This window comes from Saprolegnia diclina (genome assembly GCF_000281045.1).
Source record: "Saprolegnia diclina VS20 unplaced genomic scaffold supercont1.28, whole genome shotgun sequence".
NCBI classification, from domain to species: domain Eukaryota; phylum Oomycota; class Saprolegniomycetes; order Saprolegniales; family Saprolegniaceae; genus Saprolegnia; species Saprolegnia diclina.
Window position 1 is genome coordinate 77,940 of NW_008246095.1, and position 16,748 is coordinate 94,687.

Sequence of the window (16,748 nt, forward strand, 5' to 3'; positions counted from 1 at the left end):
TATCGTCCGCAAATCGCCAAAGTCAAAGTCAAAGTCAACAGGACAGGCGGTGCGCCAGCGACACACGGCGCCAAGGACAGGGCGCAAGCTATTGCAGTGCACGAGGTCAACCGTCTTGGCAACGACGGCTGCGTGTCCAGTGAGACCCCATGCTTGCGTCATGCAACGCGCCAAGCAAGCATCCAGGCTCGTCGCTGGTTCGGGGTGGAATGATTGTCTTCGGGTTGAGGCTAGACACACGCAACAAAACCCACGGTTATCACGCATGTGGGGTCCGGGCGCGGGTCTTGCATACAAAACACGCAGCTCCACAAAGGTACGCCAGTATGTAGATAGGAAAAGGATCGACGAACGCGAAGCCATGCGCCATGGCGGTCGATCCTGGGTTGAGGATCGCGCAGGTTGCGTGAAGGTAGCTGCGTGGATTGTAATCGTCCGGATAATATCCGAGGTATCTGGACAGGTCTTTTTCAAAAAAGCACATACAACCATGTAGTATAAAATTGTATTTTAAAACCTGGTCGGCCGACGACAAAAAAGGGTGTTGTCGACAGTTTTGGTACTGCGCGAGCATGGAGGTCTTCGCCGAGCGCACGGTGGGCAAGGTCCGGAAGCTGCTCGGGAAGCGGGACAAGGACAAGGAGCTGCGCGAGAGCTGCGACGAAGTGCTCTCGCACCTCAAGGCGGGGACGCCGAATCTGCCCGAGGAGACATGCGTCGGGCCGCTCTTCCTCGCGATCCTCTCCAAGCAGAGCAAGATCACGTGTCTCGCCATGGACTGCCTCGAGAAGATGATGGCGTTTGGCTACCTCAAAGGCGACCAACCGATCTCGACGAGCCTGCAGGAGCGCCTGCAGCGCGCGCTGCACCTCACGGACGAGACCATGAACACGACGCCGACTGGGCGCATGCTGCTCATCGACGCGGTCATCGAGGTCGTGTGCAGCTGCAACGACCACCCTGAAAACGACGTCCAGCTGCAAGTACTCAAGGCTGTGCTCACAGCGGTCGTGAGCCCGACGTGCGAAGTCCACGAGCACTCGCTGCTCAAAGCTATCCGCGCTGGGTAGCATTCGCCCGCAATCTCTTCCTGGCGCTAACTGCATGTAGCTACCACATCTACCTCGTGAGCAAGAGCATCATCAACCAAACGGTCGCGAAAGGAACCTTACAGCGGATGGTGTCGACGGTCTTTCAGCGCATGGAGGCGGCGGCGACGGCCGAGCACCTCGCGACGCCCAAGCGGTCGCAGTCGATCGTCGCCCACACGCACACGGCCATGTACCCCTCGGTACACATCGGTTCCGTCGTACTAGGATGGCTCAAGACAACTCGTACGGTAGGTCCAAGCCGCGTTTGGCTTCCAGTACAACTCGCGCAGGCTGCAGTCGTCCAAGACGCTGGGCGAAGACCACGCCGTGCTCTTCCCGAGCGTGCTCCACAAGGACGCGTACCTTGTGTTCCGCGCGATCTGCCGCATCTCGATGCGCTTTGTCGTCGAAGACGCTGTCGGTGGCCACGTCTCGCCGTCGCAGCCGTCGGCCGGTACGTCACTGGTTTCCTTCCGGAATGGTATGCAGCCGTGCCTGTAGACGACCCGTTTGCGCTACAAAGCAAGATGATCTCGCTCGACTTGCTGCTGGCGATCATCAACCATGCCGGGCCGACCTTTCGGCAAAACGAGCGGTCGGTTCTACGACGAATGATCCAACGTGACACTGTGGGCGCTAGGTTCCTCGTTGCGATTCGGTCGTACCTCTGCGTGTCGCTGCTGCAAAACTGCACGTCGATCTACACGCAGGTCGTCGAGCTCAGTCTCCGCGTCTTTGTCGTGCTCATTACGAATTTCAAAGCGCACCTCAAAGGTATATATCGTCTCGATCCATCATCTATCCACCATGTATCCAACCGCAAATATGCCGTAGGCGAGATTGAGGTGTTTATCACGAATGTCTTTTTGACAATCCTCGACTCGGAAAATTCGACATACGAACACAAGATGCTCGTGCTCGAAGTGCTCAACCATATTTGCGACGACCAGCTCATTCTGAGCGAAATCTTTCTCAACTACGACTGCGACTGGGAGTCCATCGACCTCTTCAAGCGCATCGTCCACGCGCTCGCCAAAGTGACCAAAATGACAAAGAAAGAGACGCCGACCACCAACGTGCGCCAGCTCAAGCTCCAGCAGCAAGAGGCCGCGCTCGTGCTCAAGGGCCTCGAGTGCCTCGCAGCGATCGTGCACTCGCTCAAGAAGGCGGCCAACTTTATCTCCGAGGCCGCGCCGCTCCGGGCGTCCGGTACTGATACCTTGATACTTTTTCGATCTGCTTGCATGGCACCTCAACGACCTCGGGTAGAAAATGACAACTCGGACAACGAAGAGAGCGTGGCGAGTGACGAGCCGGTCGCGTCGTCGTCCCGCACGTCGCTCGTCGTCGAGGTTTTTGACAAGAAGAAGAAGCGACAGGACCTTCTGAGCACCGGTAGAGATGACATATTGTGCACAATGTACCACCGAAACCGTAGGCATCGTCAAGTTCAACGTCAAGGCGACGGACGGCATTAAATTTTGCATGGCGCACGACCTCATGGAGAAGAACAGCGCGCGGGCCGTTGCGCAGTTCTTCCACGCGTACAACAGCCGCCTCGACAAGTTTCAGGTTGATATCTTTTTTGAAAGATTGAAAGAATGCAAGAGGACAATGTAGATTGGCGAGTACCTGGGCAAAGAGGCGCAGTACCAAGGCGGGTTTTGTGTCAAAGTGCTGCACGAATTCGTCGACCAAATGGACTTTCACCACCTCAACGTCGACGACGCGATTCGCAAGTCGGTCTTCACCACCAATGACAACATGTACAATAATGCATGTAGGTACCTCGAAGCGTTTCGGTTGCCCGGCGAAGCGCAAAAGATCGACCGCATGATGGAGAAGTTTGCCGAGCGGTATCATCTCAACAACCCGGGTGTGTTTCCGTCGGCCGATACGGCGTTCATCCTGAGCTTCTCGATCATTATGCTCCAGACGGTACGATTCCTGTTTTTACAGTTTGTGGCGCTACGAGGTCGATTGCTTGTTGTAGGATCTGCACAATCCGTCGATTCCGGAAGAGAAAAAGATGACCCGCGACGGGTTTGTGCGCAACAACCGCGGCATCAACAACGGCGAAGACCTCCCGGCCGAGTACCTCGGTGGCATCTACGACCGGATCAAGAGTCTCCCGATCTCGATCAAGGAAGACGTCGAGCGCGTCAAACTCAAGCGCGAGACGAGCTCGAGCTTCCCCATGTCGGCGTCGGTCCTCGACAAGCAGCGCCGCGAGGCGTACGGGAAGGAGCGCGAGGCCATGGTCAAGGCATCCGAAGCCTACTTCAAGCGCAAGGTTGCGCCGACAGCGTCGCCGCTCGCGGACGACGACCGCGGCTTCCACGTGGTGCGCGACGACCGCAACAACGCGTACATCCGGCCCATGTTTGAGATTGTGTGGGCGCCCTTGCTTGCGTGCTGCAGCGTGCTCTTTGAGACGCTCGATGCGCCGGTCGCGATCCAGTACTGCCTCGACGGCTTCAAGCATGCGATCCACCTCAGCGCGCGGTATTGACAAGCTGTCTTTCGCATTTCAAGGCGATGTGGCGTAGGCTCGGCATGAACTCGGAGCGGGACGCATTCGTGTCGATCTTGGCCAACTTTACCGCGGTCCAGCACTCGGCGACGCGCGAGATCCGCGGGAAGCACATCGAGGCCATGAAGACACTGGTCGCGATCGCGGTCAAGGAAGGCAACTTCCTCGGGGACTCGTGGGTGCGTGGTATCTCTTTTGCGTGCAACATACAACGTTGAACGTTGTAGCGCGATGTGCTGCAAGCGCTCTCGCACCTCGCGCGGCTCCAGCTGCACGCCCAAGGGCTCCAGTGCGACACGCAGTTCTTTCCTGTGATCACGTCGCCTGTGGCGCCGACGCCCAACCCCAAACGGCTCTCTTCGTTTCAGACAGCGACGCTCCTCCTCAACAACCCGTTCACACCGAGCAACAGCAATGGCAGCTTTAGCAGCCATGCGTCGCCCAAGCCGTTCAAACCGCTGGTTGTTGCAGTTCCTTCATCTTTGGCTTGTGACGAACGGGGACGTAGGCGCCGCCGACCGAAGACAATACGGTTGTCACCGAAGCCCGCAACGCCCAGCGGCTCATGGACCAAGTCGACGGCCTCGCAAGCGACCGCGTCTTTGCGAGCTCGGCGCTGCTCTCGGACGCCGCCGTCCAAGAATTTGTGCTCGCGCTGTGTGTGGTGTCGCTGAGCGAGTGCCAAGGCCTCGCGGCCGTCGGCATCTCGGTGCGTGGCGCAGCGCTCTCTCTGCCCCGCGTCTTTTCGCTCCAGAAGCTCGTCGAAGTCGCCGATATGAACATGCACGTGCGATCGCGCGTCGTTTGGGCCAACATGTGGAACGGTACTTGTTTCCACAATCTGGTTGGTATCTGGAATCTGGATTCTGGTAGTGCTCTCGCGCCACTTTACAGCGATTGGGTGCCACGACAACCTCGGCCTCGCCATGTACGCGATCGACTCGCTCAAGCAGCTCAGCATGAAGTTTCTCGAGAAGGACGAGCTCCGCGACTTTAACTTTCAGCGTCTCTTTTTGACGCCGTTCCAGATTATCATCTCGAACGCGATGGCGACCGAAGTTCGCGAACTCGTGCTCAGGTAAGCACCACATCTGGGATCTGGTAACGTCGAACTTTCGTGTAGCTGCGTGCAAAACATGATTCTGGGCCGCGTCGAGCACATCAAGTCGGGCTGGAAGACCATCTGGGGCGTGCTCCGTGTCGCAGCCGAGTCGTACGATCGCTTGGAAGAATCCGAAGACCGGGTCGTGCTCTTTGGCTTCTCCATCGCCAAGATGATTCTCAACGACCATTTCGAGCGCGTTCTCGCTGTGCTCCAGGACGTCCTCGACACGCTTCTCCTCTTTGCGTCCGTCGGCAACGACGCGGCCGAGGCGGAGCGGCCCGAGCTGCACGCCATGTGCTTGGAGTCGATATCGCTTGTCGGTGTCTGTCTCGGGTACAGCAAAGGTGCTAGCACGTTGCTTTATGGACCGTATGGATATAGACACGTGGCGTCCGGGCATGTGATCGAGCACCTGGACGTGCTCTCGCCGCGCGCCAGTCCGGCGTCGCACGACCTCGAGTATACGGACCAGACGCAGCACACGCACGTGTGGTTGCCGGCGCTGCACCCGCTCTTTGTCCTCGCCAGTGATCCGCGCCAGGCCATTCGGTACGCTGCGTCGCACAACCGCGGCAGATTCGATCGTTTTCTAGGCACGCGGCGCTCGACACGCTGTATGGGAGCTTGCATTTGCACGGCCATGTGATTGGCGCGAGTCTTTGGCACGTCATCTTCAAGACGATTCTGATCCCGCTCATGGAGCACATTCGGCGCATCGAGACGCACTTGCCGTCGGTCTTCAACCGCAAGACATCCAAGAAAGCACTGCTGGCGCTTGTACACTTGTATGGCTCGTACTTCAAGGTCGTCGCGCACGTGCCCGAGATCGTGGTACGTCCACCGTTTATTTCGTTTGCAATAGTCCAACAATGGTAGCACCTTCTCGCGCACTGGCTCACGGACGAGCCGGAGGAGCAGCTGGCGTGCGCGGCAGCGATCGCGCTCGAACACCTCTTGCTCGAGCACGGCCACCAATTCGACGACGAGATCTGGGCCAGCCTCACGTTTTCGCTCACGTCGATTGCGAATCATTTGGTGCCGCACTGGTCTGTCATCCGTTGTGCGCACGTGGTATGACTTGTCCCACGACTATCTAGGCTGTTTCCGCCGCCGACCGACGCCGCAGCGAGTACGACGACGCTCGCCGAGGCCGCCATGTACCCAAGCGTGCGCGCAGTCTTGTTTCCGACGACGTGGAACATTACCAAGACGCCGTCGCTCACGCACATGCTTGTGCTCCTCGAGCTCCAGCGCATCCTCGGCAACGTCTTGGTGCACATGCCGTCGCTGCCACGCCCGTGCTTCGAGTCACTCTTGGTAAACACTCTTGTTCTGTGTCGGTATTGATACTTTGATACGCTAGGCCTGTCTTCTCGACACGTGCGTCGTCGCGCGCCGCGTCAACGACGACATGGACGTGCGCCAGGCGCTGTATGCACTCGAGTGGCGCTACGGCAGCCTCGGCTCGGGCGAGCTCCCGCACTTGCTGTCGCAAGAGATTCTCGGGACGCGCGAGTACTTCAAAGTGCTCGTGCACAATCTAGAGGACATGCGCGGACCGTTTGCGGCGCTCGTACAGCGCACGTTGGCCGAGTACGCGGCGTGGAGCGCCGACAAGCCCGAGCCGACGTGGCGGAGCGTCGACCAGCACCAGCGGTCGTTTGGGTACGTCCCGCTCATCGTCGACATTCTCCAGTCGATCGCAACCTTTTCGGAAGACGAGGTATGCCTAGTCAGGAGAGAGGGGGTGCTATGCGGTGCGAGTAGATGCTGCGCCACTTGCACTGGCTCTACCCGCAGCTCATTGAGCTCATCAGCGCGCAAAGCATCGACGTCCGTCGGGCGCTCCGGGGCGTCTTTGCCTCGAGCATCCAGCTGCTCTTGCCGCTGTCGAAATAGAAGAAGCTACGAGGACATGAAAGAATTCGTCACGTCTTGAGTGTGTTGCCACCGTGTAGACAAGCTGTGAGGGCCACCAACCCTATCCCCATGTCCGACTCCTCCGGCTCTTCCCGGTGGGTCACTGGACCAAGGACAAACTTGCAGCTTGTGGAGACAGGTGTGAGGCGCGAGAGTAGACAGGAGGGTACCGTATTGTCCACGACTCCACGTACAAATCTGAAACTCCAAGTGGTCTGGAACCCTAATATGGTTCTAGACCACTGAACTACGTACCAGACATTATCTGGTACGTAGTTCCAGACCTCATATACAACCTCGCAGGTCCATACTAGCTCGTGTGTCGGCACCCAGCGACTAAGCGAATACGACGTGGGCGGTGGTGGCTTGATCAACGCATGTCCTCCTCGCTTTCCGCGCCGAACTTGAGCGCAAATAGGATTTAACACCACGGGAGCATGCTATTAAATAAGTAAAAACGGAGGTTTAGGCCGCGACCACCTCGACGTGGTCCGAGATCTCAATGTTGTCGTAGCCTTCGACGTCGAGGCGGTCCTCCGATGTCTGCGGCGTGAGCTCCTTGAAGAGAAACGACTGCGCGACAATGTCGTGCTGGCGCGGGCTGCTCAGCTGGAGCGGCATCGCGACCGAGTACTTGACGTGGTTGCCCATCTTCTCGTGCTTGGCGACGAGCACGATACCCACCATGACGAGCAAGAGTGCGCTTGGAAACATGATCCACTGCGCCATCGTAAACGAGTGCGCTTGCTGGAAGAAGACGATGCCACTAATGTTGCTCATGCCAATCCAAAAGGCCTGGAAAACGGGAAACGTGCTCATCGTGTCGCCGGCCATCGTCGCCTTGTTGAGCGCGTGCGTCTGCGTGAGGAGCGACGCGACCATGCCGGCCACGAGGATCCACGTGCCAATGTAGCGAAACTGGTTGTCGCCTTCGAGGCTCATAAAGATCAGCTCCATGACGCACTTGGCGAGCAGCACCGACTGCGCGCCAATCGTGCCAGAGATCGCGGCCCAGTACAGCGGCAGGTGCTTGTCAATGACGAGCGTGTGCTTTTGCGACGTGAGAATCTTGGTCTCTTTGAGCAGCCCCTTCTCCTCGACGTCGCTCAAGACAGGCGACGGAAACGGCGAGATCGTGCTACCCTCGCTCGCCGTGTCGTTCTTCGTGGACGAGGCTTCTTCCGCCGATCGCACGTTGCTCTCGAGGTCGGCGAGCTCCTTCTTGCGCACCTCGTCGGTAATGTCGACGACGCGAAGGGCGGGCGACGTTGACCGGCGCACGCGGAGCATGAGCGACGCGACAAAGACCGTCGTGCAGATCGCATAGACGATGAAGCCCGGGGCCTGCATGAGCATAAAGAGCTCGTTGACCGTGTACTTGCCCTCTTCGGACGAGGACAAGGCGAGGACCACGACGCCGGTCGAGACGAGCGCGACGCCAATCATGTCGGTAAAGTAGAGCTGCTGCTTGAGCCAGAAGCGAGCAATAAGGACGTTGGCGACGATCGTCGAACCGCCGCCGAGCGAGGCCACGAGCGTCTGCGGCGCAAACCCGAGCGCAAAGAGGTCGCCGAGCGAGCCAAAGACCACCATAAACATGCCCAGCCACCACATCGGGCGCTTCGTGTACGGCCGCTGGAGGTGCTTGGGACGCTCGTCCTCCTGCATGTGCGACCGCTTCTGGACGTTGACGCCGAGGTTCGAGCCGATGGCGGCGGCGATCGCGATCGTTGCGCCCAAGAAGTCGCTCTTCATCTCGGCGGCGCAAGTGTGTCAATGCGCCAGTTGCGTAAGTAACTTGACACGTCGAATGTTGCGGTTTAAAAACTCAGCACGCCGTTTTTCGTTTTAAAATACGTTTTTTATTACACGCCCTTACGGTAAGGGCCACCAGGAAGTGCCTCGCGTGAGAAACAAAAAAATATGAGTGTTCCTTGGAATAAAAATACGCTCGGGCGCCGACCAATCAAACGCGAGCACGACTGGCTCCATGTGGGGTTCGATGGGTCTGGCCCTTTTTTATTATTTTAGAAAGATTTTAATGAAGCTCGGTGTTTGTAGGAGATTGCATTCGATGTGGTAAAAAAAGTTGCGTACAATCACTCTACCCGTGCGCGAGATAAAATAACCAAGCACCGGATCTATTAATATCGCCATATTGCGCGGCAATATATTGGCGCGCCATACTCCAATCAAGATGGCGCGTGAATATATTTTTCCGATTGGAACATAGTATTATAATATTTGTTCTGGTGTGATGGCCGGCTCAGATGGTGGGGTGGCAGGTTCTGGGTTCGTCACGGGAGATGCGCCGCACGCTTCTACTCGTATGCCCGACTCCGTACCTCGGCCGTTCGCTTCCAATCTCTGCACGGCGATCAGATCTCATCGTCGTCGTCGACAGGTATGGCGTCGGCGCCCAAACGCCGCCCAAGTCCACCAGTGCTCCATATCAGCTCTGAGCGCCAGAGCCTATCAGATTCATATCAGCTGCCTTTGCCTGTGCGTGCTGAGATTGCGCGAGATTGCTGCGGCTCGAAAAATGTTCGCCACCATTCGCCCGTGTCAATGAATGGATGGATCCTCGTTGGACATTTGCAAACTGCAAAGTGTTCACGTTGCACAAGAGTTGAGCGGCCTCGGCTAACGACGGGGTCGACATCGTGGCTGATTGTAGTAGCTGCCTGTGACGGCCATTGCATACACCGTCGCCACAAAAAAGGACCCGCGCCCTCGGCGTTGCAACAGAGGGGCGGAGCGAACACAAGGAGTAGCTGAGAACCCCACGCGGCGTTCCTCGAGGCGCGAAACCACTTGGCGCAAATGTTTTCACTTGCGCATATTGGAAGCGAGAGCGCGCTCTCGGCTTGAATATCCTACGGTTTCGATGTATGTTTTGCGAGATTGCTGTTGCCGGCGCGCCAAAGATACGCTGCCGCCCGCCTGCGCTCAGTACCGCGGCCACCCGTTAGTGCATCTCGATGTGTATTGGAGTTCGTATCGTGCGCTCCTATCCAGCTCGCGCTGGGAAGATCCTTTGAGTTGCAAACGGGCGGCATCCGGTTACGGTGGGGACAGTGCAATCATGTGAGTTTTTGTATGGGCCGTCAGGCTCTCCGGATACGATAGGGCTGGCAAAGTTGTTCCAACAGCCTCTGATCTGTGACCTTGAACGTGGCGGCGACGAGCAATGGTACGACCGCTCGCTGGCGATGGCTGGATGACCGCATCGTCTGCGTAGCTGCGCGAGCGCGAGATGGAGCTGGCTCTGCAGCAGATCGTCTATGAAGAGCAGGCCAAGATGAAGGCCTTGGGTACGCGCGATTCTGGACCCCAACTTGCACTGACGACGCGCATGGCGCAGGCTTTGTGGAAGCGTTCATTGGCACGAACGAAGCGAAATGCAGCGTCTTCCTCTCGTCGCAGTGGGAGCGCGTCGGCCGCCTCCTGCTCATCATTGTGAGCGGCAACGGGATCCAGCCTGGCATCTGGAGCCGCTCGTTGGTCATGGAGCCGCACGATACGAGCCGCCAGTACTACCGGTCGGGCTCCATGTACGCCACCATTTCTGCACAGGTGTACGATGCGCCTGCTCATCATGTCGTCGTAGGCTCCCGTATTTGCACAAGGCCATCTCGCTCGGGTACGGCGTCATTGTGACCAACCCAAGCACCAACATGGTCATCACCAACCAAAACGAAAAGATCCCGATTCCGGGCTCGAGCAACCCGGAGGAGCACGTGCGGTACGTTTGTCTTTCTTCTTAAGGGTGCGTTCCTTATCACGTCGCTAGCTACGTCTGGGAGGCCTTTGGCGCCCAAGCGCGCTGCCACCAAGTGTACATTGCTGCCTATGGCCGCGGCGGCGCGCTGGCCAAGCACCTCTTGACGACGCAGCCGTCCATGCGCCACAAGCTCGCCGCTATTGCGTTCATCGAGTCAAGCCACCGCGTCGGCGGCGACGACCCCGACGACGTCCGCGCCATCATTAGCACCCGCGCGATCAACTGGCAGCGCTCAAAGGAAGACCCGGGCCGCCAGGTCCGTTCCGGTGCTTTTAGACTTGTGTTGAGTGTAGTGCGGTAGCTGGCCGATTGCACGCAACTCGGGTGCCTCAGCCTCTCGGCGGGCGAGCCCGAGTACGCGCGCCACTCGAACGAGCAGCGGAGCACCAACACGGCGTGGACGATCGGCGCGAGCATGGAGACGGTGTTTGCCTTCTTTGACAGCGCGCGCGGGTATGACCTCGCGGACGAGCAGCAGTACATGGAAGCGATGCAGAACCACACGCCGCAGCCGCCGCCGGCCGAGCAAGGGACGCACGAAGACGGCGACATGGTCATTGAAACCATCGTCGACCGCGACTCGCGCGTCACGAGTACGTAGTGCAAGATTGCACGTTGATACATTGATATTGGTAGGTCGGAGCATGGTCATTTCTAAGACAATGAGCGTCACGGACTTTGATTTGCTCAGCGTCGTCGGCAAAGGCGCGTACGGCAAGGTCTTTCTCGCCAAGAAGAAGGCCGGGCGCAACGCAGGTCGCGTCTACGCGATGAAGGTGCTTCGCAAAGACGACGTGTTCAAGAAGCAGCAGGTCGAGCATACGAAATCGGAGCAGCGCATCCTCAAGCACGTCGAGCACCCGTTTGTCGTACATTTGCGGTACACGACGCTTGTCTTGGCTCATTCATGTCATTGTGCATGCATTTTGCATGATTTTCGTGCAATTTTGCTTGCATTTTTGCGAATATGTGCGAATATTGATGACATTTGACTAGGTATGCGTTCCAGTCCGACTACAAGCTGTACCTTGTCATGGACTACTACCACGGCGGGTCGCTCTTTGTACACCTCAAGAAGCTCAAGCACTTCCCCGAGGCGCGCGCGCGCTTTTACGCGGCGGAGCTCGTGCTCGCGATCACGCATCTGCACAACTTGCACATCATGTACCGCGACCTCAAGCTCGAAAACATCCTCATGGACGCGGACGGCCACATTGCAATCACGGACTTTGGCTTGTCGAAGGAGGACGACGAGGGCTCGACCTTTGTGGGCACCCCCGAGTACCTCGCGCCCGAGCTTTTGAGCTCCCAGCGCACGGCCACGTCGTACGGCAAGTCGGTCGACTGGTGGAGCTACGGCGTCCTCGTCTACGAGATGATTCGCGGCCAAACGCCGTTCTACGACAAGAACCGCCGCACGATGTTTCAAAACATTTTGACGCGCGACCCCGAGTTCTCGCCCGAGCTCTTTTCGCCGATCGCGACGCACTTTCTGAAGAGCCTCCTCGTCAAGGACCCGACGCGGCGCCTCGGCTGCGGCCGCAACAGCGGCCCCATGGACATCATGCAGCACGAGTGGTTCCGCGGCATCGACTGGCAGGCGCTGTACGACCGCCGCCTCGAGCCGCCGTTCCGCCCGCACATTGCGCAGACCCAAGACGCGCTCCGGTACGATCGATCATCCACTTGCTATCCATCAATCGGTTCTTATATGGCTATGCGAATGGATAGGTATGTGCCCCCGGGCTTTCTCCAGCAAGAGGTCGCCGACTCGCCCGTTGTCACGTCGATGCTCGACAGCAACGCGCCGGGCCGCCACACGATGCACTTTGAGGACTTTAGCTACATGGGCAGCGACATTATGGGTTCGCGGCGGACGTCGCTCTTCCGCGAAAGCGACTTTCGCATGGACATGGGTACGTGCGTCGCATAAGCTCTTATGGGCGACTGATGACGGCCTAGATGACGACATGTGATCGTGACGCTACCTGCAGTGGCCGCTGTTAAGAGGAATGCACTGTTCTGAGGTCCGCGTTGTCGTTGGACCGCAGGAGCTATAAACATGTGGTGATATCACGTTGCAAAGTGATCCGCACGGTGACGCATACGACAATGTTGTTGGCATGGTGTCTTGGGTAAGAGCTATGGGCTTTGATATCGAGAGCAGTAAGCCATCGATGTATCGCTTCTGCCTCAAAGATTCAAGGCACACCACCTCGCTATCCACCCTACAGTACCGACTTGGGTAATGACAGCACGCTTGCGCACGTCACTGGTACCAGGTAGTGCGCTGTCACGGCGTTCTTTGTGGCTACTTGTACCCAACTGACAGACGGTGGTCGCTGTCACTTACATTTCATTCGCTCCAACGACCATGTCGCCGCCCGATATCGGACGCTTCTACGCGTTCGTCCAGCGGCATTTGACGGCAGTGACGCTGCTCGTGATTGCACTTGCGGTGAGTCTGCTCCTCCTCGGGTCGTACGTCTTTGGGGCTGTCTCGTTTGACTGCAAGGACGTGGCCAACACGGCACTCTTGCCGGCGCCGACCAACTGCTACGTGGGCACGACGCTCGGGTGGCTTGCCTCCGGCGTCTGGACCGCCTGCCTCCTCGCACAATTGCTCAAGGACGAGTTCTACTCGAAATGCCGCGGCCTCAGCATCCTCTGGGCGTGGATGAACTTCACCGCGGCGTCCCTCAATGGCCTCGCAGTCTTTTACTGGCGCCTCCCGCTCTTTGTCCGCGCGGTCGGCGTGGCCATGCCGCTGCTCGAGTGCCTCGTGCTGCATCAACTGTATCGTTTCCGGGCCTTCGACCGGACAAAGCCCGGCGCCTCGCTCTTGCCGCCGCTGCTCGACGCCAATCGCCACGGCGATGTAACGTTTACCCAGCTCATGTGGCGAAGCGCGATCAGTCTCTACGTGGTCGTGATGACGCTGGGCGCTTTGAGCTACCTCCATGTCTTGCCGATCGCGTTGCTGCTCGATGGCGGGATTTGGCTCGCGATTGCCTTTTGGAGCTGCGAAGGCTTTTTGCAAATGCACGTCAACTGGACCATCGACACGTGCGAAGGCCAGTCGTATTTTGCCTTGGGTTTGACGTTTTTCGGGAAATTGTGCGATTTTACGGTCCAAGCGACGCTCACGATGCCCGGCCGGTACCTTGTTTTGGCGTATTTTTCAACCGCTGCCGGCTTGCTCAACGTTGCGCAGTGCGTCTACATGCTCTCGCAGCGTGCCACGTCATCGCGAGGGCCCGCGTATGGGCTGTTGCTCTTTATTGCGCTGTACGCTGTGGGCTTTATGACGTATGTGGTGGTCGCTGCGCCCTTTCCGATCGATGCGACGGCGACAGACGCGTGGCTGCATGCCGCCGCGCCGCGCTGGATTGCGCTGCTTGGGCCTCTGATCGTGGCGCTCGCCGCGAGTGCGGGCTATGTCCTTGCGCGCCGCCGAGGGATTCGCCCGATTACCTTTGCGTCTGTCGAGTAAGACTAGCTAGTTTACCGTTTTTTGATATTGTTCATAACTCTTAGTCCTGCATTCCATCCAAGGGATGGACGTTGCAGCATGTTGGCAACAAGACACGCATGGCGCTTATGGCCGACGTGCGTGGGTGTTGCTTCTGCGTGCGGAGAGAGATGCGCCATTCCTGAAGTCAACGTCGGTTCTACCTCGGGCAACACCAACCACTACCTCGTACACGACGACGAGCATCGACCTCGTCGTTCGCTTTGGATGAGACGCCGCTCAATTCACTGCTTCACCGCGTGGGATTATTAGTGGAGACTGCCGGACTCTGTTTTCGCAAAGGGCGCATAGTCGGTCGTAAACTTGATTGGGCGCTCGCTGTCGCTGAGCCAGACGTACGCCATGACGGCGATCGCCGAGAGGTGCACGGGCGTGAGCACGCGGCTCTTTTGCAGAAAAATCGACTGCCACAAGAACGCGTAGCTCATCGTGTTGGCGGCGGCCGCAACATGCGCCGTCGCGCGGTCGGGGCGGTCGTGGGCCATGGCGTTCCCAGCGTAGTAGCAGTGGTGCCCCGTGAGACCGACGAGCCCTGCGAACGACGCCGTGTAGATGCGCGTGCTCGTTTGGAAGATCTTGGCCGGGTTGGGCTTGGTGATGACGCTGAGAACGCTGGAGGGCGCGGCGGCCTTGGAAGCGAGGAAGCGCGGAAGCTCGCGCTCGTACTGCACCATGCCACCGAGGCCCCACGTGATGGCGGACCACCCTTCGAGGAGCTTGGCAACCATGTGCTCGTCCTTGTGGGCCATGGGCAGCGACGCCGCCACGTAGGCCGCGTACCAGTCCATGAAGCCCGATGCGACGATGATCGGGTGGATGACCCGGAATATCGTGTGGGACGAGTTGGTGGGTGAGATAAGCGGCAGCGGCGGAGGCGGCGGACTCGTCGTCATGGCGGTGGGATCGCAAACTAGCACCTCGCGACAATTGGCTGGAAAATGGGCTGCTTTTTGACCAATCAAAATTGGTTGTTGTCGATTACTTGTGGGATGACGTGGCATCGCCCTGCGCATCGCAGCACATGACGGTATCGTGCTTGATGGACGTGGTCCCACTAACGCATCAAAAGATAGATATGCTAGCGCCTCGAGCAACTATCGGAGCACAAAAGCGAGAGGGTGGCAAAGAGGTCAACCACGTACAAAGTACTGGTCGTGCATATGTACCAATACGTGTACCGTCCCACGTCAACGGTCTTCTCGAAACGCCAGGAGTAAAGACCAACGCAGGCTTATGACCAATGCATGTGCATAGAATGTTCTGGGCGTTGTCCAGTCCAGATCCATCAAACAATTGGACTATTCATGATGGCCTGGCAGGCTGAATATGCGTGGGTGTTCTCGCCAGATCTTGGGAGTGCGCTGCGAACAGGGATCCATTTTATGGTGGATCCCACCGGCCGAGTCATAGCTCGCACGAGATCCTACGCGAGCTCCAGTACTTGGATACTCCGACAGAAGAGTGCAAATCGACGGGTGCGCTTGACATGTAGCGTAGTCGTTGCGCGGTGTCGTTGTGACAGTCATCGCTAACGTTTGTCAGCGCACGCTCCACGGCAGCTCTTGAGGCCACTCGACACGTGGTTGTACGACGTTCAGGTCACGGACATGGCTAGAAATAAGTTTGAGTAGGTTGACTAAAGGGAAGCAGCCGGGACTCAAAGCTGCGCTTTCGATGCGCAGGTGCTCAGGGGTGGAAAGGGCATATGGGCTGAATCACCGCCCCTTGCTTAACCGGGGCCGGAAGCGGTTAGTTCTCGAAAAGATCATTTCGGCTCCTTGCGTCCCAAAACACACTTGGCGTGATGGCAAGTACTGGTTATTAGTACTGTTGAAGTAGCTCGATCATGGCTCATGTCGCTCGCTTGCACGACACCCACGTTGCATTGCTCGAGACGGCCTCGGATCCGGACGACATTTCTTTCATAGAGCAGCGCCCAAGCACAGCGCCTGGTGTCGGGTCTCGGGCCCACGAGAAACCGCTGCACGTTGATGCTTTGGAGCTGCACATATTGAAGCAGTCTTGCAAGCTGCCCGACGCATTGAAGGCGTCGCGTCCACCATAGGTGGCGCCGGCGGTGCACGTGTAGCTCGCGGGGTAACTGGTCGCAGAGAGAAAGCTGGTGGCGCTGGTCGACAACGTCAGCGGCGACGGCTTTAGCTCGCACGTGCTGGCGGGCCACGACGAGGTGTTGAAGGCGACGGCATAACACTTGGGTTCTGCAGCACAGAGCTTCGTGCACTCGTCGAGCAGCGTCACATTGGGTACTGACTTTATGGTCTTTCCCGTGACACGAACGTTTGGAAGTACGAGCCATGGCGCGGCGCGTGCTACGTTGGCCGCGCTGGTGGTGTTGCGCGGGGCCGACACTATGGCGACCTCGGTCGCGGTCGTGCGCTGGCAGAGGTTGAAGATGGCACCCGCGTCGGCAGGCGCGCAGGTGTACCCGGTGCCGCAGTCGGCGTCTACCGAGCAGACCTTGTATTGCTGCTGGACGTGCATCATGTGCTGCGGCGTCCGCTTGTGCAGCGCTGCGACCACCGAGAGTAAGGCGAGGCAGGCGGCGCGCATGTTGCGCAAGGCAGTTCTTGAAATGCTTTGATTGGTCCAGCCCACAATCCGCACACGCTTGATTGGTCGTTGCCAACAATCCTGTGCAACCTCGCAAAGTGGATACAAAGCTGGCAAACTTGATACTTGGCGTCAAGCAGCACAAGCTCCTGGTGCTGCAGAATCAAGGACACAAATACGCTCGATACTAGTTACGTACGTATGGTCGCCAA

The 16,748-nt window shown here is 58.2% G+C and overlaps 6 protein-coding genes across 6 annotated transcripts; 3 read left to right on the top strand and 3 right to left on the bottom strand.

Moving 5' to 3' along the window:
- Positions 1-572: 572 nt before the first annotated feature.
- Positions 573-6,726, top strand: SDRG_08902 (hypothetical protein; the record flags this gene model as incomplete). The annotated part of the gene is made up of 22 exons (XM_008614803.1): positions 573-1,066; positions 1,111-1,291; positions 1,344-1,545; positions 1,581-1,686; positions 1,732-1,865; positions 1,926-2,300; positions 2,361-2,486; positions 2,530-2,663; positions 2,712-2,830; positions 2,876-3,029; positions 3,085-3,596; positions 3,641-3,803; positions 3,852-4,085; positions 4,133-4,448; positions 4,498-4,702; positions 4,748-5,062; positions 5,111-5,278; positions 5,323-5,560; positions 5,606-5,775; positions 5,827-6,046; positions 6,093-6,452; positions 6,497-6,726. The coding sequence occupies 22 exons, from the start codon at positions 573-575 to the stop codon at positions 6,626-6,628; spliced, it is 5,058 nt and encodes a 1,685-aa protein (XP_008613025.1). The 3' UTR covers positions 6,629-6,726.
- Positions 6,727-6,948: 222 nt separating this feature from the next.
- SDRG_08903 (hypothetical protein) lies at positions 6,949-8,459 on the bottom strand. The gene has a single exon (XM_008614804.1). The coding sequence runs from the start codon at positions 8,402-8,404 to the stop codon at positions 7,115-7,117; it is 1,290 nt and encodes a 429-aa protein (XP_008613026.1). The 5' UTR covers positions 8,405-8,459; the 3' UTR covers positions 6,949-7,114.
- A 1,310-nt stretch (positions 8,460-9,769) lies between these two features.
- Positions 9,770-12,540, top strand: SDRG_08904 (AGC protein kinase). The gene is made up of 10 exons (XM_008614805.1): positions 9,770-9,842; positions 9,891-9,963; positions 10,014-10,203; positions 10,260-10,394; positions 10,443-10,689; positions 10,735-11,026; positions 11,070-11,313; positions 11,430-12,101; positions 12,165-12,349; positions 12,396-12,540. The coding sequence occupies exons 1-10, from the start codon at positions 9,840-9,842 to the stop codon at positions 12,407-12,409; spliced, it is 2,055 nt and encodes a 684-aa protein (XP_008613027.1). The 5' UTR covers positions 9,770-9,839; the 3' UTR covers positions 12,410-12,540.
- Positions 12,541-12,791: 251 nt separating this feature from the next.
- Positions 12,792-14,036, top strand: SDRG_08905 (hypothetical protein). Its single transcript, XM_008614806.1, has one exon. The coding sequence runs from the start codon at positions 12,808-12,810 to the stop codon at positions 13,924-13,926; it is 1,119 nt and encodes a 372-aa protein (XP_008613028.1). The 5' UTR covers positions 12,792-12,807; the 3' UTR covers positions 13,927-14,036.
- A 114-nt stretch (positions 14,037-14,150) lies between these two features.
- Positions 14,151-14,898, bottom strand: SDRG_08906 (hypothetical protein). The gene has a single exon (XM_008614807.1). The coding sequence runs from the start codon at positions 14,856-14,858 to the stop codon at positions 14,214-14,216; it is 645 nt and encodes a 214-aa protein (XP_008613029.1). The 5' UTR covers positions 14,859-14,898; the 3' UTR covers positions 14,151-14,213.
- An 865-nt stretch (positions 14,899-15,763) lies between these two features.
- On the bottom strand, positions 15,764-16,550 carry SDRG_08907 (hypothetical protein). Its single transcript, XM_008614808.1, has one exon. It carries the CDS (start codon positions 16,534-16,536, stop codon positions 15,817-15,819), a length of 720 nt encoding a protein of 239 aa, XP_008613030.1. The 5' UTR covers positions 16,537-16,550; the 3' UTR covers positions 15,764-15,816.
- Positions 16,551-16,748: the final 198 nt, after the last annotated feature.